This window comes from Zootoca vivipara, chromosome Z2, assembly GCF_965207765.1.
Source record: "Zootoca vivipara chromosome Z2, rZooViv2.hap1.1, whole genome shotgun sequence".
Lineage (NCBI taxonomy): Eukaryota > Metazoa > Chordata > Lepidosauria > Squamata > Lacertidae > Zootoca > Zootoca vivipara.
Window position 1 is genome coordinate 45532916 of NC_142585.1, and position 26443 is coordinate 45559358.

The 26443-nt window shown below is 43.5% G+C and overlaps 1 protein-coding gene across 10 annotated transcripts in view; it reads right to left on the reverse strand.

The window, feature by feature from the left end:
- CDK5RAP2 (CDK5 regulatory subunit associated protein 2) overlaps positions 1–26443 on the reverse strand; it is a 128526-nt gene that overhangs the window by 84207 nt on the left and 17876 nt on the right. For 7 of the 10 annotated variants that reach the window (XM_088665027.1, XM_088665025.1, XM_088665026.1 and 4 more), the window contains exons 5-13: positions 26198–26274; positions 24089–24212; positions 21344–21498; positions 20896–21073; positions 18653–18706; positions 16001–16120; positions 14272–14355; positions 10555–10773; positions 2137–2307 (exon numbers count right to left, since the gene is read on the reverse strand). In XM_088665027.1, coding sequence (XP_088521153.1) covers positions 2137–2307; positions 10555–10773; positions 14272–14355; positions 16001–16120; positions 18653–18706; positions 20896–21073; positions 21344–21498; positions 24089–24212; positions 26198–26274 — 1182 coding nt within the window. The remainder of the gene's footprint in view (positions 1–2136; positions 2308–10554; positions 10774–14271; positions 14356–16000; positions 16121–18652; positions 18707–20895; positions 21074–21343; positions 21499–24088; positions 24213–26197; positions 26275–26443) is intronic. The other 3 variants (XM_088665028.1, XM_060270291.2, XM_035113723.3) reach the window with 1 other exon arrangement.

Consider the following 26443-nt stretch of genomic DNA (forward strand, 5'->3'; position numbering starts at 1 on the left):
CGAAGGGACCCAGGGGCAAAAAGCATTTCCTGTGCAGCGTGAGGCAGCGGGTGTCCGTTTTAGGAGAAGTGCGTAAAGCCTCAGAGTTGCACATTCGTGAGGCTGAGCCGCTGCTGAGCTCACGTTCATGAGGCTGAGCCGCGGCAGGAGGAGGAGGAGGTGAGGCAAGAGGAGGCAGAGGCGGCGGCTTGCTGGGTCGGTGCCCGGCAGCGCCGTGCGGACAGTCCCGAGCCTCTGGGACGCAGCAGTGCTCTGTAGCACTTTGAATCCTCCTCCTCCTCCACACGGCGCTGCTGGGTGCTTTGTCTGTGCTTCAGCAGCAGCAGCAGCAGCAGCCGTTTCCAAGCGCCGAGCCGTGGCAGGAGGAGGAGGATTCAAAGTGCTATAGAGCACTGCTGCGTCACAGAGGCTCGGGACTCTCCGTGCGGCGCTGCTGGGTGCTGACCCAGCAAGCTGCCTCCTCCTTCTCCTGCTGTGGCTCGGGGCGCTCCACGCAGCGCTGCTCCGGCCGCCTTTCTACCCCCTCGGCCCCAGCTGTTTGTCGGCGCTTTGTCGGCACGGCGCTTCAGCAGCAAGGTCCCGCTGCTGGGTCCCGCTGGCTGGGGCGCTCGGCGGGCCACATGACGAGGTCTGGCGGGCCGGATTTGGCCCCCGGGCCTTGTGTTTGACACCCGTGCCTTGAATGATTGTCAGGGGTGCCGTGGACAACACTGGCCTCTGGCCTCTTTCCTTCCTTCCTTCCTTCCTTCCTTCCTTCCTTCCTTCCTTCCTTCCTTCCTTCCTTCCTTCCCTCCCTCCTCCTGTTTGTTGTAGCAGCCCTGGCTACAAGCTCCCCAGCAGAATGGTGCCTCTGGGGCTGGCCAGGATGTGCTGGTTGCCAGGAGCTGAGGTGGCCTTAGAGTAAGCAAGCGGGTGAGGGAGGCCAGCCTGCCAGTCCACCAGCCCTTTCTGTTAGGAATGGACAGACAAGTGGGAGGCCAGGCAGGCAGGCAGGTGCTGTGCTGGCCTTTCTCCCCGCCTGGCAGCTGAGTGGCTGGCACCAAAGGGGAGCCTTTCCACGTGAGCCCAGCAGCATCTGCTGCTGCCACTGCTGTTTCCAAGGTGAGTAAGATGGTGGTCTCACATTAACCTTCGGCCAGTCTCCATCGGGCTGTTAAGGTTGGGAACATCATGTTTCCAGATCCATGTGGAGCAGTGTGGGGAGGTGCCTCTCTTTGGGGTGCGGAGTAGCTCAGAGACCAGGGTTGTCTGCAATGGCGTCCCAGAGAACTCTCAAGAAGAGGGGAGAGGAGAGGAGGCTGAGGGAACACTCCACAAGGGAGGGTGTTCAAAAAGGGTTCGGGGGCTGCCAACTCTGCAGGCAAGGGATGACATAACTGGGCTCCTGAGCCCCACAAGGGTGCTGCAGAAAGAATGTAGTTGGTCAAGGGAGCCATGGACTCAAAAAGGTTGAAACCCCCTGAGCCTGGCAAACAGCTTGTCACCTCTGCAGATGATGAATGCGGCTACTGTAAAACCGGCATCTTTCAAAGCTGCCCAGAGTCGCCTGGCAACTTACTATAACAACTTCATAGTGAGCTCATGCACCTATTTTTCTTGGGAAAAGTACTGACTATGACCCTTCCTGTCCAACACATTTTAAGCACCTTTAATGCAATTACACAGATATAGTTTGCATAGTGGTTGGAAGGACCAGACAATTTCAGTTCTCCATCCAACTGTGAAAATAGAAGTACAGAAGCTTAGCAGAGAAGATAACAGATTTATGGGAATTTTCTTAAACCACCTCAGAGCACATGAAAATGTTAATGTGAGCACCAGCATCTCTCCTGTATTTTGTCCCCATCCAAAAGAAACCCATTGTGTCTCTCCAGATGCTGCTTGACTACAACTCCCATCACCTCTGACAACTGGCCATACTGGCTGGGGCTGATAGGAGCTGGGGTCTAACAGCATCTAGAGAGCAACCCATTCCCCACTACTTCAACAGGAGACTTTGTGAAACGTGCCACAACTCTCATCAATAGTATTGAACTAAAACAGAACATATGGCAAAAAGAACAGGGAGCAAATGTAAACATTTTAAACACCCCTTGTACAAAATCGTGCACTTCAGTTTTGCTCCAATATTCCTACCTGGAGTAACTCATCCTTCTGAGCAACGCTGGCTGTGAGGTGTGTGATAACTAATTCCTGGCTCTGCAATTTCTGATTGCCTTCACTCAAGAGAACACTGTAATGAAGCTCAAGGGCCTTTTCTTTGTCAGCCATTTCATCGTGAAATTTTTCTAGCTGGTTTCTAAGGTCCTAACCAAGAAAGAGAACATGGGGAAGAGAAGACATAAGTGAATAAAGTAAAAAAACAAAAACAAAACTGTGAGCTGAAACAAAGATGAAATAAATCCTTTCAAGTAACAGCTCAAGTTAGGGTTAACTTTTTACTGTTTTACATTCCTAGACATTCTTTTGCTCCAAGCTCAAGGTGGTGTGAATGGTTCTCCCCCTCGCATATTATCTTCAGAACAATGCTGTAAAGTACACTTGGCTTACAGAGACTGACTGGCCCAGGGTCACCCAGTGAGCTTCATGAATGAGTGGAGATTTGAACCCTGGTCTTCCAGGTCCTAGTCTGATATTGTAACCAATACACCACACTTACTCTCAAGCTTTTAAACAATGTTAGTTCTACTCATAGTAGACCCATTGATATTAATGCTCGTTACTAGCCTAGGTCCATTAATTTTATTGGGTCTACTCTGAGTAGAAATTAGTTTGATGCAGCAGCCCCTTGTATTTTAGAAGACATCAAAACAAGAAACATTAAACATAATTTATAATTTTTAAAAATAAACTCTTTATTTCCCCAATCTGAATTCACACCTATTTTTTTCCACTGCAGAAAAACATAAGAATCAGAACCAAACATCTGTATGCTCCAGAATTGTTCTCAGTAACCAACCAAATACCAAATGTACAGAAGCAGGACATGAATGCAAGAGCAGCACAAATGGAGACTGATGTTCATTGGGACTAATAGGGCAAAAGGCAGGGAGGTCAACAGTAGATGGAGATGGATCAACTGACTTGTGAAGTTAAAGCTAATAATAAATACAGTTAATTAATTCTAGGTTTGTTCCCACCCCCAACTGAGATTTACAAAGGGCAGCACTGAAAAGCAGGAGGCTGAGAGTCACTGCCATTCCTGGACCAGATGTAAGGAGGAGGAATTCCTGAAGGCAGAGGGTGATTGGTTGGGCAGTGCACCATTCAGTCGTAACTGACAAACCTTCAATGACCATCACTCTACTGCTTGTGATCCACAGCAACTGACAGGAGATTATATTTAGCCATGACAATTAGTAGCCATTACACTGCTCACGGACAACCCTTATCTATCAAGATCGCCCAGGCGCTCGGCTTCATGCCATTGGAGGCATTCACCAGGACAGGCATTTTGAATGAATTCTGGTGTTATAGTTTTATCCAAACACAAGACCACACGGGAACACCAATATGCCTCAAGATCCTTCATAGAAGAAAAAGTGGGATATACATGGAACAAAGGGAAAGTGCTGGTAGTTCAGTGACAGACAATCTGCTTTGCAAGCAGAACGCACCAGGTTCAATGCCAATGAGTATAGAGAAAACTGAACTAGATGGACCAACAATCTGACTTGGCATAATACAGCTTCCTAAATAAAGAAAATTAACTGATCCCAATTATACAGCCTGGGTTTTTTGGTTGAACAAGTTGAGTGATTTTGCAGTCCCTTCTACTAATGAAACACTGTTATCTTAAATGAAATGTATTTTCTTTTCAGGGACCAGGTTCCACCGGAATGACCCAAACTTACAAAGAAAGTCAATGGTCTCTATGTCTCATCAAAGAGAATGAGCCAATTCTCCATCAGAGATGCTTTCCGCAAAATACCTCCTGACCACCACAACTCATTTTTCCAGGGAGTGCTCTGTGATGAATAATGACTGAATTTAGAAAATGAATGGGATTCTTAAAAGAATTCAGACTGAAGGTCAGAGCAGGTGTCCTCCCCCTTGGTCAAACAGAAAAAGGTGGAAAATAATGAATAATTAAAATATTAAGCTCCCAACCCTTTCAGTTTAAGATTGAGGACAGGGGTGGTGGGACAACCACCACATAATAGATCCAAGACAATGACTTATTGTCTATTCCCAACCATTTGATCAAAGATGATGGACAGCTACTGGTAGATGCACCTTATTAAATCAGCTGTTATTTGGTAGATACACATTATTAATCAGTTGTTGGTGAATGGGTTGCAGACTCAGTGGCTTGGAAGAATTCCTGGATTTGGGGATTTGCTTAAGGAAAGACTAAAGCTCTGCTGCGTGTACCCCGAAGGTCCACTTGTGTTTCTTGCTAAATTCTTTTAACACTTTGTCAGCGGAGCTTTGTGTCATCTGCAAGGCTCCATTTTCTTTCATCATCTCTGGCGATTTCCTAACATCTGTTAAATCCACCCAAAGCCCAAAAATGTTAACTGCTTCAGAGTAAAACAAAAAGCAAAGAACACACTAAAACAGGAACCCCCAAACTTCGGCCCTCCAGATGTTTTGGACTACAATTCCCATCATCCCTGACCACTGGTCCTGTTAGCTAGGGATCATGGGAGTTGTAGGCCAAAACATCTGGAGGGCCGAAGTTTGGGGATGCCTGCACTAAAATCTGCACAGTGGAGTCTCAACACAGTGGAGTCTCAGCACTGAGTCAAGTACACAGAATACATCTAGGTAGAGCTAATTAACTGGCCTTAATACTAATTAACTGGCCTTAATATTGAAAATATTTTTGTACTTTACTGGATGCCAGAAACAAGTTTTTAGGTGCACAAGTAGCCATATGCTCAGGATCATTCTAGTTCAATCTCCTACAGATATTCAAACCTGGCCCAAGGAGAGAAATTACTACTATGGAAATTACTGTGACACAACAATTATATATTGTTGGTTTGGAAAGGAAAAAATCCTTTCCCTAATGGGGAGAAATGCAACTACAGTGGTACCTCAGTTTACAAACAGTCCCGTTTACGAACGCCTCCATTTACGAACGGCACGGACCCGGAAGTGTTTACATCCGGGTTCTGCGGCGTCGGATGCACAGAAGCAATCTGCACAGCGCGTGCGTGTGCAGAAGCACTCAATCGGCACTTCGCACAGAAGCGTGCCTTCAGGGAGCGAATGCCTCCGTTTACGAACGCATCTGTGGAACGGATCACATTCGTAAACCGAGGTTCCACTATATAAAAATGAATGTACTTCCAATAATGTTATTTCTTTTCCAAACTATCCCAGTAATAACGGGGAATGCATGCTTCAAAGAATGACAGAAATTTCAAAATTTGTCTGGGGTGGGAAAAAGCCAATGATAAAAAAATAAGATACTGTATTAACAGATGTGAAAGAAAGAGGCAGTATCTTACTCCCAGACTTAAAACTGTACTATGAAGCAGCATCTCCAATATGGATCCGTGATTGGATCAAGTTAGAAAGGGAGGAAATAACAGAATTGGAAGGACATGATAACAGGTTTGGATGGCATGCTTACCTATGGTATGGAAAAGCAAAAATACATAAAGGGTTTCATAACCACATAATAAGGAAATCATTGTTTAAAGTGTGGGAAAAATACAAAGAATTATTAGAACCTATGACACCTTGGTGGCTATCACCCATTAAAGCATTGTCACTTAAAACATTAGAGAAAAAGGGAGAATGGTCAACATACAGAGAATTACTGGTTGAACAAAAGGGGAAACTAAAACTGAAAGAATATGAAGAAATAAAAAACATCTCCAAAGTTGGTTGCACCGTAGACAGTTAAAGGACATATTCAAAGAAGATAATAAGAAAGGGTTTTCATATTCAGTTTCTAAATTCCAAAAGGAAGTGATAGAAGAAAATTTGAAACTACTGAAAAAGGCATATAATATCCTTTTGGAGTGGGAAATCAAAGATGAAGAAGTAAAACTGGTAATGATTAAATGGGCATACAATTTAACATACAATTTGAGGATTGGATAAAACTGTGGAAAGTAAATTTGAAATTTACGGATTGTATATTGTTGAGAGAGAACCATATGAAGATGATGTATAGATGGTATATAACACCAGTTAAATTGGCAAAAATGTATAAAAATGAAAAGAAAGAATGTTGGAGATGTGAGGCAGAAGGTACGTTCTACCATATGTGGTGGGATTGCAAAAAAGGTAAAATTGTACTGGGAAATGATATACAATGAATTGAAGAAAATGTTGAAAATAACATTTGTTTAACAACCAGAAGCTTTCTTGTTAGGCATTTTAGGCCAAGATTTACTGAAAGAGAAGAGGATGCTATTTATATATGCTACTACAGCAGCGAGAATCTTGATAGCACAAAGTTGTAAGACTGGAGAAGTACCAACTAAAGAACAATGGCAAGAAAAACTGATGAACTAGGCAGGAATGGCAAAATTGACGGACAGACTTTGGGGAAAAGACAACAGTGACTTTGAAAGAGAATGGGAACAATTTATAGCATATTTACAGAAACAAGACTATTGACTGGATGGCAGGATTTAAATAAACACTCACACCTTTACTAACAAAAATATGTAGAAGAGAAAGAAATAATATAGTGTATTTTTTAAGAAACAGCAGTGTGTAATAAGGGGAAAATCAGAAGTGGAAGTTGGAGGAAGCCCAGGAGGGGAGGGAAGAGGGAATGTAATATGAATGTTATGGATATGAGATGTATGTAATGATAGAAAAAGAAAATTGAATAAAAAATTTAATTTAAAAAATGTAAAGGAAAAAATCAGGTTAAAACTCACCATGAAGCTCACTGTGTAGCCTATTAGTGTCATGACTACAAAATCCAACCAGTCAAGACTCTGAATCGGTCAAGCACAAGACTTCCCCCAAAGAATACACACACACACACACACACACACACACAGAGCATAAATTTAAAAGCTTTAAAATTGTAACAGATTAGGCTAGTAACACATTTCAACTTCATTCCCCTTGGCTTTATCCTTTGCTTCTTTGGCCTGTGGTCTTTCATGGACTGCTGCAGCCTCCATTTTTAGTTCCTGCTTTGCTTCCCTTACTTATACCATGGGCTGATAAGCATATTTTAGCTCAAGGGCCAGTTTTTTTTCGGGCAACCTTCCAGGGATCACATGGCAGAGGTAGGTAGGGTCAGAGGCAAATGTGGGTAGAACAAAAAAATGCACATTTTGTTCTTTTATACACCATTTTCAACCCATACACCCGTTTATCCCCAATCTAGACAAGCAAAAGGCACTATCAGTTTCAAGGGCCTGGTGGGCCATATTTGACCCTGGTTCCTGAGGTTCCTCACTCCTGCCTTATATCAAAGCTTCAGGAGTCACCACCTGCCAAGGTCCATGCCTCAACAGAGCGCCCACTGTCAACCCCTGGACAGTGACAGGCTTTGGGCTTTCAAATTTCAGTGGTACCCTATGCAAGCTAAAATGTGGTGCAGTCCCCACCTCTCATGCTCTGCTCTATAGTATTGTTTTGGCACCTCCTACAGCGTGGCACCCAGTGCAACCACACCAGTTGCACTACCCTAAAACTGCCTCTGCCCTGGAGCCCTCCCCCCTCCCCCTCACTATCACTCCTTGCTCACCTGCCCCCTTGAAGTAAGTGTGGCACAAGGAGGAGGAGAAGCAGCTGGCTTGGGCCTGTAAGAAGGGTGGGAGCAGGCATTTGCACAGCCAGCTCCCCACTGATTCCCTATGGATATGCAACAGTGTGGCTTCTTTTTTACCCAACTATGTATAAGGACCACTGATTCTACAATGATTCTATTTTAGAGATCATTTAATTTTCCAGCCAGCAGCTCAGATTTCCCTTCTATATTCAGAATTTGATGTAAAGGAGGAGAGAGGAAAAAAACAACCACCCGGCACGGTTCATTTTGTTAGTTTTACGGGCTGGCAACACAGCACAGCAACCATTTTGCCTAATGTTAATAGAACAGGGGCGGCTAAGCTAGTTCACAGAGATTTTGCATCACAGCCCTCAAATGGGTTCCAAATTGTCAAATAAGGAAAATATTGCCGTGTGCTCTTTACTCCTGCCTGCCTGTTCAATGGGCAAACATTTTCACATTCAGGCTTCCGGTGAAATGCATTCAACTCACAGCAGTGGCTCTGGTGTTTGATACAGCAGGCCGCATTAAAAGATGATCAGGCTTCAATTTTTGAGGATGCTGCAGATCATTTAGCAAGGACTTTGGTCCTCTGAGCAAACATCTGTGGGAAGAGCTAAGAGGTCATAAAGTGGGACAATGATGAATTCAGCCTTGTGGAAATCCAGAGAGATAACTCCTTAATCCTCTCATTCCAGTCACATGAAATTGCTTTATATAGATCAGACCATGGGTAGGAAAACTAAGGCCCAGGGGCCGGATCCGACCCAATCGCCTTCTAAATCCGGCCCACAGACAGCCCGAGAATCAGCGTGTTTTTACATGAGTAGAATGTGCCCTTTTATTTAAAATGCATCTCTGGGTTATTTGTGGGGCACAGTAATTCATTCATTTTTCCCCCCAAAATATAGTCCGGTCCCCCCACAAGGTCTGAGGGACAGTGGACCAGCCCCCTGCTGAAAAGGCTTGCTGACCCCTGGATCAGACCATTGCTCCATCTAGTCCTGTATAGTCTACTCTTGACAGGCAGCAGTTCTATAAGATCTCAGGTGGAAGCCCTCCTCAAGTGCTTTTGCCTGGCCAAAATAGGTCCTTGAAATGTGACAACGCACCTTGCTTACTTGGATGGATGGAGGTGTGTAAAAATCTCTGGCTTGTGCATGCCTGGAATGTAACCTCCTGTACAAAGGTAAAGAGTCACATCTATGTTCTGCCTACTTTTGCATCTAGCCATGCCTAGCACCGGAATGCACCCCGCCAAAGGATGCCTGTGAGAGAATGTGGCCCTCGAGCTGAAGGTCATCCACCTCTGTACTAAACCATGGTCTACTACTGTGACATGCAAATGGAGCAAGCATGTCCACACTACAAATGTACATCAGTTGAATACATGTTTTGAAAAATCCTATGAACTCTAGCTCAAGCCAAGATAGGTACAAATAATTCTGCTGGGCAAATCTGCACCCAGTCTTTACACACAATAACAAATCCAGCCTAAAATCCTGGAGGGAGAGCAGCTGCCAGTCAGTGCATACAGTTAGATGGGCCAGTGGTATGACTCAGTGCAAGGCAACTAGCTATGCTCCTAAGGCAGCAGTGAACATGCCTGCACTGGTGGGGAACTGAAGCAAAAAACAGCACACTAACTAGATGTCATGTCAGTACATAGGCCAATACCAGCAGCAATAGTCTATTCCTCAAAAAAAGAGGGGGGCAAAGGTGGAAGCCCTTTGTTCATATTCTTACTATATTTTTTCACACACAAAAACCATAATGATTTTCAAAGGGTAGCTCAAAATATTTTCACATTTAAAAGAACCATTTTTGAATAAAGAATAACACATTCAAACTACTATAGTTTGGTGCCTGCTATGATGGCAAAACAGATATGCAGACTATGGTAATTACAGACACTGAAAATTATCTTCAGACTATGATAAACTTTCCATCATTGCCAACTCCTGTCTTAATGGTAGAGGCTGTTTCGATGGTGTCCCAGAGGTTCACCCCGCAGTGGGGTGGAGAATCAGAGAACCAGCATACAAGAGACTGCATCTGTAATTCAGTTATCAGATATACAGTAAGTGGATTATGGCAGAGGGAGGGAGATGCCTTGGATCTGTGGACAGAGAGTCCCCTCTGCTGGCTTTAAGTAATATTACAAGTGGCCTTGAAGGGAATAAGGGGCTTAAACCAGATCTGACACCACATACATTAGCCACTTTTGGACCAGGTCACATATATGGTGTGTTCCTTTTAACAAGAAAACAAGTGAGAGTACTTGAATCCCCTCCCACATCACCTCTCAAGGCTCAATACTCAAACTTTTCTCCTCTAGTCCAACTCTGATACAGGAAGGAAACAGGGCTGGATGAAAAGTAACTGAAGAGGTAATGAAAGTTCACTTCACTTCCACTCACATTAGAGTAATTGTTAGACCCATGTTTAGGGGGCAGGGAGTGGAATGGATTGAAGCAGCCAGAACAGAAGCACTACAAACCACAACATTTTGTTACAGGTTCTATTTGTGTGGGTACAATGAGTAAGCAGGAGTCATGCAAGCCATATAGTCTGGGAGGGATTGCAAGAGGACTACCTTTTATCTCCAAAGTAGAGGTGGCAGTAGCCTTTTAATTTGATTTTTATTTCATACACACACAGTGCTATTTTTTGAGAAAAAGAGGTGCCGGAACTCACCATGAACACCTCCCTCGTTCTCTTAGAATGACAATGGCACCACCTGAGATGCCAGAACTGTGTTCCTATGAGTTCTCCCTGCTCTCAACTCAGGAAGTTACAAATTATGCCCACTATTTTTAACTGCTTCTTAAACACAGGGAAAATTGAATACTAACATTAATGGCTTTGTCACTTCTACTTTTCTGTAGCTGAGCCTCTTCTAGTTCCTTTACTAATGTCTCTTTCTCAAGATTCAAATCATGCAACTCTTGTTCGGTCTTCTTAACTTTCCTTTGAAGATTATGGTTCTCTACATCTTTGGTCAGGTTTTCAGAACGCAAATCCGACAGGAGACTTTCTTTTTCCATCAAGAGAGTCTGAGGATCTTCAACACCCTAGGAAAAAAAGCAGTGACCTCAGTTAGCACAAGTCATGCAACATAGAATACAACTTTCTCTTTTATTTTCATACTTTTCACAGCTCTACATCAACATAGTTTTCATATCACAAATGCAAGACAAGTCCAGTTGCCCAAACTGTTTTGCGAAAGAGCCTAGCCACAAATATTCTCCAAATGAAGCTTGTAGAACAGACATTCTGGAACATATTAAGACTTCTAGAGGCAGGCTTATTATTAGCTGCTTGCCTAGGGCAAGTAATTTTAGCATCAGACAAGTTTCTACTATACAACAAAAACTTGCAGTTGGGCTTTCTGTTTATGTATAGCCTCACAACTGTGAGCTATTAAGCTAAGGAAAAGGAGAAGATGGTCTATTTAGAATAAACAAAACCTACTCTTCCAGCTTCTTTAGTTCTATGGAGGAAATTGTGGGTGGCACTCTTAAGCCACTCAACACAGGCCTCTGTCACAGCCTTGACGTGTTGAGGCTGTGCTACTTCAGACAGGGTTCACATAGCTGGACACTGCTCCATAAAGAAAAAAATGCTGCACATAGAAAACTGAGTGGTATTCAATGCTACTTGTACTCAGAGTAGACCAACTGAACGACATCACTAACAATAGGTTCACTAATTTAAATGGACATACTTTGAGTATAACCGAGTTAAATACAGCCCTATATAATAGTCAAGGGGGAATAATTCCAGGGCTGCCTTTCCTCAAATGTGCTAGCTTTCTGCATGCCGGGAATATTTGTTATGGGGAGGTATTCTATCATACAAGCCAATGACTCATCATCTGCATTCTGAAGTAGTACAACTCACACAGAGATTGGCTACCACAGAGTAATATGCAAGCCATGGATTCTTCCTAAAAACATCATTTCTACAATCCACAAAAGCACAGTTAGACGTCTACCTAGGGAGGTTACCAAGACCCACTGCCGAGGTACCCTACTGGGTCCCTGCTGGGGTAATCCAGGAAATGATTCTGCCCTGGTCTGTCAAAAGAAAGCACATTAGCCAGCAGTGAGGGATAGGCAAAAAACCAATCAGAGCTTCTAGCAACAGTGATTTAAGAGATCTGTTAACTAATATTACCATTTCCAAAGATCCATCAGCAATAAATAGCCCATTGGCAAAAAATAAAAGCCCATCAGCAATACATAGATTTCATGGGGGACTTCAACCTCTCCGATATTTGTTGGGACTCAAATTCTGCCAAGTCTGTAAGGTCTGACAAATACCTCCATACACTCTGGACTTTAAGAAGGCCAGTTTCAAAAAGCTGAAGGAGCTACTGGATGTGACCCCATGGTTAGAAATACTCAAAGAGAAGGGAGTCCAAGAAGGATGGGAGTTTCTAAAAGGAGAAATATTGAAGGCCCAAATTCAGACACCACCAACAAGAAAGAAAAGTGGGAGACATCTAAGGAAACCAGTTTGGCTGCATAAGGGGCTTACAGATGAGCTGAGAGTTAACAAGGGCATGTAGAAGGAATGGAGGAAAGGGGAAATCACAAAGGAGGAGTAGCCAAGAGTTGCAGGGGGAACATCAGGCTGGCAAAAGCTCAGAATGAGCTCAGGGTTGCAAGAGAGGTTGGGGGGGGAGGTTTCTTCAGCTATGTCTGAAGTAAGAGGAAGAACAAGCAAGTGGTAGGTCCTCTGAATAGGGAAGATGGAGAAATGCTATTGAGTGACAGAGAGAAGGCAAAATATTCAATACCTACTTTGCCTCTGTCTTCACCCAAAAGGAAAGTGATGCCCAACCTGGTGATAAAAGAACAGATGATGAAAGGAGGGTGCGCAAGATAGGAAAAGAGGTAGTAAGAGAACACCTAGCTACTGTAAATGAATTCAAATCTCCAAGGCCTGATGAGCTGCATCCAAGGGAACTAAAGGAGCTTGCAGGTGTAATTTCAGATCCTTTGCCTATTATCTTTTGAGGATTCTTGCAGAATAGGGTCAGATCCCTACAGACTGGATGTGGGCAAATATTGTCCCCATCTTTAAAAGGGGGGGGGAGGAAACCCAGATAATGGCTGACCAGTGAGCTTGACATAGATACTAGGGAAAGTCCTAGAACAGATAATTCAACAGTCTGTTTAAATCTGTGAGCATTTAGAAAGGATGATGTGATTACAAAGACCCATGCATGGGTTTCTCAGAAATGTCATGTCAGACCAATGTGACTTATTATTTTGATGGAATTACAAACTTGGTGGATCAGGGAAATGCTGTGGACACAGTGTATCTTGATTTCAGTAAGGCTTTTGACAAAGTTCCCCATGATATTCTCACGAGGGAGCTGGTAAAATGTGGGTTGGACAAGGTAACTGTTAGGTGCATTTGTAGTTGGTTGACTGAACCCAACATCATCCTGGAAAAGAGTGACAGAAGAGGTACAGCAGGGTTCTATCCTGGGCCTGTTGTTGTTCAACGTTTTTATAAATGACTTAGATGAAAGAATTGAGGGGATGCTCATCAAATTTGCAGATGACACCAAACTGGGATGGGTAGCTAATGTCGCAGAAGACAGAATCAGAATTCAAAATGACTGTAACAGATTGGAGAACTGGGTGCAAGCTGGAAAAATGAATCCCAATAAGGACAAATGTAAGGTTCCGCACTTAGGGAGGAAAAACCAGATGCACCAATATAGGATGTGAGACACCTGGCTTACTAGCAGTACATGTGAAAAAGGATCTAGGAGTCTTGGTGGACCACAAGCTTAACATGAGTCAACAGTGTGATGCAGCAGCGGAGAAAGTTGATGCTATTCTAGGCTGCATCAACAGAAGCATAGTGTCCAGATCAAGGGAAGTTATAGTACCACTCTATTCTGCCTTGGTCAGACCACACCTCGAATACTGCGTCCAATTCTAGGCACCACAATTTAAGAAGAATGTTGACAAGCTGGAACTTGTGCAGAGGAGGGCAACCAAGATGATAAAAGATATGGAAACTAAGTCTTATAAGGAGTGCTTGAAGGAGCTGGGTTTAGCATGGAAAAGAGAAGACTGAAAGGTGATTTTGGTTGTTGTTGTTTAGTTGTTTAGTCATTTAGTCATGTCTGACTCTTTGTGACCCCATAGACCAGGGTTATGATAGCCATCTTCAAATATCTTAAGGGCTATCACATGGAAGAGGGAGCAAGCTTGTTTTTTCCTGCTCTGCAGTGTAGGACTCAAGGCAATGGCTTCAAGAAAGGAGATTCTGACTAAACATTCAAAAAAAAACTTTCTGACAGTAAGAGCTGTTTGGCAGTGGAACAGACTCCCACGAGAGGTGGTGGACTATCCTTCCTTGGAAGTTTTTTAACAGAGGTTCAATAGCCATCTGTCATGGATGCTATAGCTGATATTCCACCATTGCAGGGGGTTGGATAAGACGACTCTTGGGTCCCTTCTCTGATTCTATTCTATGATTCTGCCTGGAAATACAGGGTGGAGGAACAGAAGCAACCATAATACTGGTAATCCTTATTGTCTCACCTTGAATGTCCGCATCTGAATTTTATGGGTGGCCTCAGCCAATGATGTGTTTAAATCTTCTATTTCAGAGCAAAGTTTTTCATTCTGAACAAAAGAACACAGAAAGGGGATAAATCTCATGGATGTGAAAGACACACAAGAGCCAAGAGAGGGCAAGAACAAAAACACCACCACAACCATATGAAAAAAGAATGCCAGCATTTCCCAGGAATGTTCTTTTTTCTGCAGAGAGAGAGGACTGGGCAATGAGGAGTCTCTCCCACCCACTTCCAGAGGTTGGGCTGGTACCAATCTTTGCCCTGCCCTCCCCATACACACTCGCACACCCCTCTCTGTTATCCATCCATGCAAGCAAAAGGCATGATCAGTGCATAGCAGAGCAGCTGCGGTGGCGAGCGCGGGGCATCGTAAGTCGAAGAAATTCGTAAGCACGCAGTCATTGGCCCCCTTCGTAAGTAGAAAAATTTGTATGTAGAGTCGTTTGGAAGTCGAGGTACCACTGTATTAGCTTCCACCTTAAACCCAAGCATTTATTTTATTTAAGATAGATAAGATAAGATAAGATAAGATAAGATAAGATAAGATAAGATAAGATAAGATAAGATAAGATAAGATATCTTTATTGTCATTGTCCCCTTGCGGGAACAACGAAATTACTCAGCAATGATGGCTTAGTAGAACCTCCATCTTCAGAAGCAGCAAACAACCAAATACCAGCAGCTAGAATACAACCATGGTAATTGGCTATTCCTTTTGCATCTTACTTTTGGACTTCTTGGAGGCATCTGTGAGATACTACACTAGAAAAGCTGATCCAGCAAGGTTTTTCTATCTCTAGATCATGAGTGTGGGCCAACCATGGGCTCCAGACCTCTTTATCTGGCCCTCAAATCTCATTGGGTCACACTTCACAGACCCTGCTTTGCACACAAAGTATTTTGACCTGCATTAAATGTGTTTTTGACCTCTAATTAGGGCTGGCTGATATCAGCTTTTCAACATCATACTGTAGCACCAGCCAAACAATGTGATATAGTGATACATCGCGATGTTGAAAAGCGGAGGGAGAAACAAGTTGCATCAGGCCCGGGCCTTGGCAGGAGCAGCGAGTTTCACATCAGTGTCTTGCGAGGCTGGGACCAGTGCAGCTCGTTCCTCTGTGCTCCTAGGCACCTGGTGCACCGAGGGGGAGAAAGAGCTGCATCAGCTCTGGCACCTCGCAGCTTGTTCCTTCCTCAGTTTGAGGGCCCGAGCGTGATGAAGCCTTCACCTGGCATTATATCGCAGGTGAAGGCACCACTGCTCCTGAATCAGAAGCAGCCACAGTTTCACCCATGACACACCGCTGGGTGAAGGCAACATCACACTCTGGCCCTGAAACCGGCCCTGGGCGATGTATCGATACATTGATATTGGCACTTGTTTTCCTGGATGGGGGATAGAGGGGGGTGGGGTGGAAAATAGCCTACTTGTTAAAGGGAAAATATACACCCATTGTTTCATCCACTTTTGCCCCTGGCCTGTTCAGCAGTGGCATGTTACTCTCAGAAGGTTGCCCAGAAGGTAATGTGGCTCCCAGGCTGAAAAATGTTCCCCTCTCTTGCTCTAGATAGGTATTCTTAACCCTCAAGACTTCCTAGAATGTCCACCTTGCCCTTCCTTCAATCTGCTACTATCAAGCATGGCTTGAATACATTTTTATCAGAATAACGTAATCCATGTACAGTACCTCCTTTTCTTTCACTTTTACAGCAAGGACTAATCCCTGGATAGTTTTGTCTCGTTTCAAAGCATTTATCTTTTCGACAGAAAGCTCCATCTCTCGTTCCTGAAGTTCCTTCTGGAGTGACTGAAGATTAAAAGTAAATGCATACAGCTATCCTTTTTCATCACACACATTTTCTATATTAAAATTATTTTCACATACATCAAGGAAGAGCACAGCTCCTCACTCAGGGCAACTGCAATCTGGACCACATAAGCTTTGCCACAAGCCTTTCACTGTTGAGATGGGAAATCTCTACCTGGGCTGTGCCACTTCATGCTATGGTGGGTGGGGTAGGGGGGTTCTGCAGCTGAATGTTCCTCCACTCAGAAATTTCTGTATACAGAAAGCTGATGTGTAAGGGAGATGGCAAGGTTAGAACCCTCCCTGAGGAGCTTGTTTTCTAAGTGCATAAAATTTTGGATACACAGCATTCTCTCATGTGAGTTCCCACCTCTTGCCTGAAGTGGCACAATGTAGATGCAGGTTGGCCACCATAAGAGCTAGGCCTGAAGCTTTCCTGGCAAAAGTGCCCTATCCTGCATATATGCTGCTTACCCAATATTTTGTCAAGCACAAAAGGAGCAATCCTTAACATTTATAATGTGGTTAAAGCAACTCTTGCCTATTCTCCTACCTTTTAAGGCTGAACTACAACACAGCCAAAGTGGCATTTCACAGAGCTGTCCAGGGCAGAAGGTGATTGTGGGGCAGTGGGATTGCTGTGCCATCCTGGAGCTGACATTGCAACTGGGCCCAATGCCACTGCATGACAGCAGTGAGACTGGCTTGGGATCCAACAGATTCTGAATCGGCTCAGTCCCACAACACCTCCAGAAGGCTCCACTCCATTCCACAATGTTGTGGCATGTTTGCTGGATGGAAGATAAGCATCTCACTGATGGAGTGATGAGAGGACAGATTAGCTGTGAGAACTGAGCAGATGGATAGTGGTGCAAGGGAGAGATAAGGTGGAGGCTTTTTCCATGTGCTTCTCCACATGGAAAGACCCCAGGGTTGTGGAGATGGCTTAAGTGGCTTTAGAAAGGTGAGTGAGAGGTCTATCAATGTCTACTAGCCAGAAAAGCTAAACAGAAGCTCTGTTTTCAAAGGCAGTACACCAGGCAACCACCCTGCTTGTGGGCTTCCCAGCCACTGTGGGAGACAGGATGCTGAACTAAACAGACTCTTCATCCAAGCTCTTTTCACACAGCCCATTAAGTGTGAAATATGCTGCCACAGGATGTAGCAATGGCCAACAATTCAGATGTATTGAAAAGAGAATAAGAAACTGATGGAGGAACGATAAAGCTATTGGGCTACTAGTCATGGTGGTTGCATGCTAGTTCCAGGATCAGAAGCAATGTGCCTCTGTATACCAGCTGCTGGAGAACCACAGTGGGGGGGGGGGGCAGGGTGTCCCCAAAGGTATCTGGTTGCCTACTGTGCAGAAAAGGACTTTCCCAACAGTGTTTATGATGAATATTAAGCAGGCACCTTCACTATAGAGTTTTGGCACCTCCTAAAAACTTGCTTCTTTAAGAAAGCCTACTCAGACATGCATGTCTAACATGTATGTAACTTGATTTTACAATGTATGCTGTTAAAACTTATTATTTTATTTTGAAGACTATCACATTGAAAGCAGGTGTTAAAACAAGATAACTGGTAGCTTTTAATTTATATTAAACAGCTTAATAGGTTTTGATGATTGTGCTATATAATAAATCCTGATATAAAAATTAAAATAAATAAAACAATACTTATTTCTACTATTTATGTTATGTCGTTCTGCAAGCCTCCAAGGTGGCTGGTGGTTAGGGTGAAAACCAGTGTGTAACAGACGTAAGATTAAAAGGCAGAAGGCATGTGGAAAGGACATTGATGGAAAATATCCACTCCTTAGGCCTTCGATGCCACGGGTCCAACAGAGGTTATTCCAAATGGTGCTCTGCAGATGTGTGCTACCTAGCATCTAGGGTCCTGAGGCATGTTTTCATCTCCTAGAGCAGTGTTTCTCAACCAGTGTGCCTCCAGATGTTTTGGGACTACAACTCCCATCATTCCTGACCACTGATCTTGCTAGCTAGGGATGATGGGAGTTGTAGTCCCAAAACATCTGGAGGCACACTGATTGAGAAACACTGTCCTAGAGGGTGGTATGTCTCCTCATCTGGACTATTTATTCTTCCTGGCTCTTCCAGGTGATGGAAGCAGAAGATTGATGAAGCCTCTGCAGGCAGCAGGGAGACAGTGTGACAGGACAGGACAGGGGACACTGACAGAAAATGTATGCTCTCCAAGTATTTCTGGGATGCAACTCCCACCATTCCTGACTATAGGCCATGCTGGGTGGGGTTATTGGGAGTTGGGAGTCCAATAAACATCTGGAGGACTGCAGGTTCTCCATCCTGACCAATGCCTGACAAAGCTTAACAACACACACTGAACTCCTTACAAAACCTTTTAATATTGGAAGCTCTCTCCTCGGCTAAAAACTGTTTGGAAACAACATGAGCTTCAGCTCCTACTCATGGCAGAATAAAAGGACACTTGCAAAGGTTGTACCTGCCAATACACAACAACTAGAAAGGAAAAGGAAAATTCAAGACGTACCGCGATCTTTTTTTCCAAGTCATCTTTTGCATTGTAGAATTCTGTTCTAAGCGCCTAAAGGAATAAAATAATCCTGTTTACACTCCAGTGTCAATTATTAGTTAGGTAGACAGCTATCAGGTTCTTTTATTTCCAATAAGAAAAAGCATTATATGTGTGAAATATACGTAATTAAAATATACATCCCGGGAGACCACAAGGATTAATATTTGAAAACTCTGGCTTTTGTGCACAAGCATAGCTATGCTTCCCCTTTTAACTCCCTATATGTGTTAGGCAGGATGTCCACATGCAGACACCCAAGTGTGAGAAGGAGAGGAGGGTAAGCTGAGCAGGTACTATAGCTACAATATACACCCCACCTTTGCAGAAAAATCAAGGGAGGTTGGAAATCATACTTTTTAAGATGAGAGTGTTTTAATCATCTTACTGTTTTAATCATGTAAGATGCTGTAAGATACGGACAGAAAAGCAGGGTAAGAGTAATAAAATCAAGTCAGAAGTGCCCCTATGTGTCAATAAACCCAAACAAGGACTGAGTATGCACACTTTCCTCATGCAACTAGGTAATTAATATGACATATTTACACAACTATTCCTCTAATGACCTTATGTCATTAGAGATGACACACACACCCTATTTTTTCCTCACAACTCATGAAAGTAAGTTAGACTGATAGGATAGTGACTAACCCAGGGTCACTTGGTGAATTTCAGGGCTGAGTGGGGATTTGAATCCAATGCTCCCAGGTCCTGTTCTAATATTCAAACCAATATACCACCTGGTTCTGTGGCAGCAGAATGAATTATGCACAAAACAGCCCTTTTCAATAAAATAAAAACTATAATCAATATTTATAAACCTCTTTTCACCATAGAAGCTAAAAAGCAGTTTATAGATCAACCAAAACAATATGGTACTTAAAATAAAAAGGGCAGGTGAAAATGTTAGTTCCATAAACAGGCATATTAAATACAGCTTACTTAAGACACCTGCTGAAATAGGAAAGCCATTGTCAAACACCTGAAGTTCAACAGTCAGGAGGCCTGTCTGTTTTCAGCTGGGAGGGAGTGTCACCGAACTTGGCACTCAAAGATATAAGGAATCAGAATGTCTGTGGGCAGGGGGTATAGCTCAGTGGTAGAGCATTTGACTGCAGAATGTCTGTGGGCCTTGGAGCGGTGGATTTGTGTCAGCAACAACTTTGCCACTTGCTCAGCCAATACAAAGTGCCACTTTGCTCTGCCCAATCCGCTCTCCTGCCACCCACATTGAGTTTAAAGGCAAAAGAAAACTGAGATCCTCATTTGCATCAGAAGGGTCTATGGGTTGGTTCAAATATGACTCCTTTTGGACCCAATCTGACCCTCTAAATTAACCAGCTTTTCAGCAACATATGACTTTCAAAAACTACTAGCATTGCAATAGAAATGATCGTAGAAGCAACAGGTACACCAGTGTGGTATAGTATTTAGAGCATTTGACTAGGACCTGGAAGACCAGGGCTCAAATCCATACCTGGTCATTAAGCTCACTTAAGTGACCTTGGACTAGTCACTTTCTCGCAATGTAACCCACCTCACAGCTTTGTTGTGGGGATAAAATGTGGAGGGAGAAGAATATTACACAATATTGAGCACCTTGGAGGAAAGGTGGGATATAAATGCAATAATAATAAATTATCTACATTTCTGAAACTTGATGACAGTGTGACCCATGCCTTCGAGAAATAATTCATTAATTGTTTTACATTGCTAGAAGCCTGGAGCAATAGGAACCAAATGAGAAGCAGTTGAGAAAGTGAGCCAAGTGGCTCATAGCCTGGTGGCTATCCCCTGTATGGTGTCCTGTTAAAGCATTTGACTAGGTCCTTGGAGCTCGGAGTTCAAATACCCACTCAGCCATGAAGCTCACAGGGTTATCTTGGGCCAACTGCCTTCAGCCCTGACTCATATGGTTGTTGTGAGAACAAAATGGGGAGGGGGAGATGCATGTATAACACCTTGAGGCCTTGGAAAGAAGGTGGAACAGAAAGGTAAAGATAAAAACAAAATAAGGGGGGGAAGCAAAGAGCATCTGCAGAAAAAATTGCAAAAGAACAGCTCTGTATCAACTCAGCTTACAGACTGTTCCTGTGCTCAGTGAAAAAGACATGCCTTAGATAACTGTGGGAAAACAACAAGGGTGACAAACAGGATCTTCTCAAGGGATTCCACCTTTCTACCCTATTGATAGTCCTCACCTCCAACTCCTTCTCTTTCTCAAGCACTAAAGCACCAGGATGATCTTGGATTGTTTCTTCTGACAAACTCTCCTCCGAAGATCTATTTCGGGACTCTGCTGCTTCCAAGCACTGGATTAAAGCTTCTTTATTTTTCAGAGACAGACTCAGTTGCTCAATACATCTAAAATTACAGAAACTGAACCATGATGATGATTACATAGGCAGAGCAGAAGGGAAAGACATAAGATCTGACTGATACATCTAGTCATTGAATGGACTTATCACAACTTGTCCCCACAACAAGCCCAATGAAAATTAAACAAAAGCAAGAGGCATTATCAGAGTTCAAGGACATTCCAGCCAGGCAGAATCACTTGGAATGTGAAGGAAGGCCAGTAAGGGGTGTAGTCAAGGGAGATCGGACCAATTTGACAAAATGAGTACTTATCCATAATAACAGCCTAACCTGTCCTTTTCTTCAAGTGCTGTCATCACATCCAGAGCCTTTGACTGGCTATTTGTAATCAAACAAAGTTGTTGTTCGGCTGCAAGTCTTAGTACTCTCTCCTGCTCCGTCATTGCAAAGGCCTTCTCTGCTTCTTCCTTCGCTACCTTAAGATCCTGTACTCAGAAAATAAGAGATGCATGATGAACCAACCGTTCATGGCCAGTGAACTTTTGCAATTCTTTCTCAAGCACTATTGACCCTCCGGGGCTCATTTGCCCAGCAAGGATCACCACTTGTGGTGGAATTTAATATGACATGTACTTTTCTGGACCACAATAGACTTGATCACATACAAGAAGTAATGCTCTGATTAAGTTACAGCTACATACTTGCATGGGAAAAAGGAGAACTATTCATAGGAGCTCAGAAGAAAATGAAATGCAGGAGAGTACAGAGGGTGATAATTACTTTGTGTCCATTCACCAAAAACAATATTAGATAACATAGACATCCTGGTACAGGTCAGCCAATTAAGACGTTTAGTGTGAGAAAATTCTCTTGATGTATTCCAATTCAACTGCTTAACATTGCAATCCACCTTTGATGTTCTTTTGTTCAAGGATGGCCAACATAAAGACAGTTACTGACAGTCTTGAGAGGCTAAAATATTCCTCCACCAGCTTTTCTATATTACCAATCTGCGGGCAAGTAGGGTCTCAGCCAGCATACCAGATAGAGCTGGTAGACAGCTGCCCTGGACACAGAATTGGCCTGCACCTCCATGGACAGCTATGAGTCCAAAATTGACTCCCAGGCTGCATACCTTCAGGGGCACAGTTACTCCATTCAGGACCAGGGAATCCCTGACACCTGATCACCCCTTCTCCCCCACACAGTACTTCTGTCTTATCTTGGGATTCAATCTCAATCCATTAGCTGTCATCCAAACTCCAGATACTCACATTCAACACATTCACTAGTTCTGATTTAAAGGAAGAAGTGCTAGGTATCATTCACATTCTGGTGAACACCCAGCCCAAACCCCCTGGTGATCTCTCCCTGCAGCTTCATATAGATGCTAAAAAACAAGGGGGAGAGGATGGAGACCTGAGATACCCCACAAGTGAGTGCCATGGGGTCTGAACACTCACCTCCCAACACCACTTTCTGGACTCAAACGTGGAGGAAGGAGGGGAACCACTACATAACAGTAACCCTCAGCTCCTAACCCCCCTAGATGGTCCAGAAGGACACTAGGTCTGGGCAATATCTGGCTTTCAATAGTGTGATATATGAGCAGCTAAACATCATGATATATTGAGATATCTCAATATCTGAAATAAGGCAGGAACTACACAGTGGCAAACAGGACAATGTCTTGCCAACTGCTACTACTTAAGGGTCTAAAACTGTTGAATGATATTATCAATCACCTCAATATGTGTGAGGCCTAGCCCTAACACATATTGCAATTTGCAATATATTGCCAGGTCAAATATTAGGAAACAGTTATCACGATGTGAAATGCAAACTAGTTTTGCCCTAAAGGACACCATGGTTGATGGTATCAAAAGCTGCTGAGAGATCCAGCAGAACCAGGAAACAGCTTTCACCTCTGTCCTAGCCCATCCGAAATCATCAACAAGCACGACCAAGGCATTTTCAGTCCCATGATGGGGGCTGAAACCCGACTGGAAGGGATCCAAATGGTCTGCATCTTCTACATGTGACTGGAGTTGCTCAGTGACCACCCACTCCATTATCTTTCCCAAGAATGGAAGAGTTGAGACTGGGCAATAATTGGCCATAATAGCCAGGTCCAAAGATGTTTTTTTAAGAAGCGGCTTAAAACCACTTCCTTAATGGGGTCCGGGAAGACTCCCTCACAGAGGGAAGCATTCACCACCCCACAAAGCCGATTTCCCGGCCCTGCAAGATTCATTGTTGTTGTTGTAGTTGTTTAGTCGTTTAGTCGTGTCCGACTCTTCGTGACCCCATGGACCAGAGCACGCCAGGCATTCCTGTCTTCCACTGCCTCCCACAGTTTGGTCAAACTCATGTTCGTAGATTCGAGAACACTGTCCAACCATCTCGTCCTCATAGTGTCCAAAAAACACAGTCCCTCCCCTCCAACCTTTTCAACATTAAAGTGCAAGGATGTGTGTGACTCAAATCAGGCATTCAGTAGCCTTGCCACCACTGGTGCTCTGCTTCCCCTGTATACCTGGCTGACTAATCATTGCAGTAAACAAGGGTGTCACCTCAGCTGCAGTAATTGCCAGCTGACCCTATATGCATATCCCAGTTCACCTTGGCCCATGAAGCCCTGGCCTCAGGGTTGGACCATAAGTCAGTCTGAGCAACCTGTCACCCCAAGTAGCAGCAGCAGTCTTAGTGCCTTGCTCCACTTGCCTTCTTTGAAACACAGACCTGTACCCCTGACCTGCCTCTGGCACCTAAGATTGTTACAATGGCTGGCCCAGCCTCTTTAGACTTCATCCCTGCTTCAGCGAATGACAGTCAAGAGCAGGAACCCAACCCCAAACCCATCCCAAGGGAGTGAAGGGACAGTTCATGTCCATTGTTCATCCTACCTCAGAGAGAGACTGAAATATCTGAGTTTTTTCTTACGTAGGAAAGTGAGGGCTTATTCTCAGATTATTACTGAAAAACAACAAGTGCTCTCCTACAAGATCCAGCAAAGTATAATAGCAGAAACCATAAAACCACCTGCACAAGCACTATGAAAACATATTGCCTTGCCTCCTCTAAGTGGCTTATCTTGCACTTCAAGCTTTCTTCCACTTGCTGGACTTCCTTATGAGCCTCTTCCTTCAGACGCTTGATTTCAGCATCACCACCTTGAGCCAAGCTTTCCACTGCTTTACTGCAAAGACAAAGCACAGATCCTTTTAGAAATTTAGGAGATTGTCACCAGACTTCACTCACTCCTTAATAAATCAGAATCAGCATTACAGTCGTACCTCGGGTTGCGAACACCTCGGGTTACGAACAACCCGGGTTATGAACTTCACAAACCCGGAAGTATTTTCGTCGCGCGCGCGCAGAAGCACCGCGCGGCTTTGCGCATGCGCAAAGCGCAAAAATAGCGCTTTGCGCATGCGCAAAATGGCGGTTTGGGCCCTTTTCGGGTTACAAACTTTTCGGGTTACGAACTGCGACCCGGAACGGATCCCGTTCGTAACCCGAGGTACCACTGTACTATAATGTTATTACCAATATCTCAGCCTAACCTACATTGCAACATTTTAGTGAGGATGAAATAAGAAGGGAATTACAGTATGTACACAATCCTGGGCTTCTTGGAGGAAGTTTACTTGGTTATTTTAAAGCATTTATAAACAGCTTATTTATTTTTAATCTCTAAGTGGTGTAAAATATAAAAACCAAACAATATATTTAAAACAAAACATAAAACTGATAAAATAGCAATATAAAAACAAGCAAAGCAGGTATTATTCAGGGGATTCAAAAGTTGAAATAAAGATCTGTCCCTCCAACAGATGGCTTCTTTCTTATTTGTCTGTCTGGATTCCTGGTCACCAATGGTGATTTGTTCAGGAAAAGGCTGACTCAAGGACAGAGATGACAAGATCATATTGGCGGGAGAGGAAGATTTTTTGAATGTGGCACACAAGTTGCTTACGTGCAAAGGGATATGCCAGCATATCAATCTCATTTCAAGAAACTTGGATCAACTGTTTGAACTGACACTGCATGAAGAGAAAAAGTGTACCTCTTTAATAAGAGTGACTTTCCCAGTACAAAAACCAAAAATACTAGCCCTAATCTAGTGTTGCCATATTTTAAAGAGCAAAAAAGAGGATGCATTTGCAGACTTTTAACTACAGATCGCTTTGATGACTCTCATTTTAAATACCCCTACTATATGTAGGCTATAGAAGCTGTGATATATTGCTGGCAGCAATGTTATTAACTTTCAACAAAATAACAACGACAACAACAACAATACATATTGCTCCCTCACTTGCCACATGAACTCATGTTCACATCCATAAGCGTGCACAGAACAATATATTAAATGGTTTAACATGTACATATGGACTCTTCTTAAGGGCAGGCAGATGTTAACTCTTGCACTCCCAGACTCCTTCTGAGAGAGCCAGTGTGGTGTAGTGGTTAAGAGCGGAAGACTCGTAATCTGGGGAACCGGGTTCTCAGCCCCACTAACCGCACAGAGTGTTTGTTGTGGGAGAGGAAGGGAAAGGAGAATGTAAGCCGCTTTGAGACTCCTTCGGGTAGTGATAAAGCGGGATATCAAATCCAAACTCCTCTTCTTCTTCTTCTTCTTCTTCTTCTTCTTCTTCTTCTTCTTCTTCTTCTTCTCCTCCTCCTCCTCCTCCTCCTCCTCCTCCTCCTCCATGATCTTATAGCTGACCTTTTAGTTCAGCCACAAGAGAAGGGATTTATACAATATGTAGCTGGTTTAAGACGCTGTTCTGTTGTGATTCTGTGCTGCAGACCAGCTTAGCCAGGTGTCTTAGATTTCAATCTAATGCACTAGGAAAGTTTTCTTAGGTTACTGTAAACAAAAAAATGGACATTTTGCCAAATTTTAAAAAGCTGCCCAGATAGAAATTTTAATCCTGAAAAAGAGAACATGTCCGAGAAAAAGAGAACATATAACAACCAGACCTGAAAAAGATTGTGTGTCTTGGAAAAAAGGGCATATGGCAACCCTGCAGGCTAATCAAAGACTCCATCTGGAATGCAGACTGCAAAGGCTAATCTCTGAATAGAAACCTGGGAGAAAGCAACAACTGCTAAAAGAGCATGACACCTTCAAAGGAGGGCTATTAGCAAAGGATGAAAAATGAAGATGACACTTACGAAGCCTTGATGAGCAATCGTTCTCGCTCCTGCAGTTCTCGTTTCAAGCTTTCCAATTCAACTTTGAGTTCAATGTTCTAGTAGAACAAGGGAAGAAAAATAGTAGCCACCTCAGCTCAGGAAAACTGAGAGTCCCACCTTCCCAGCATCTCACCCACCACAATATCCAATTTACATTAAGCAACTGGGGAATGAAACATTTACATGACTTTATACCTCATAACAGTCAAACAAAAACAAATACAG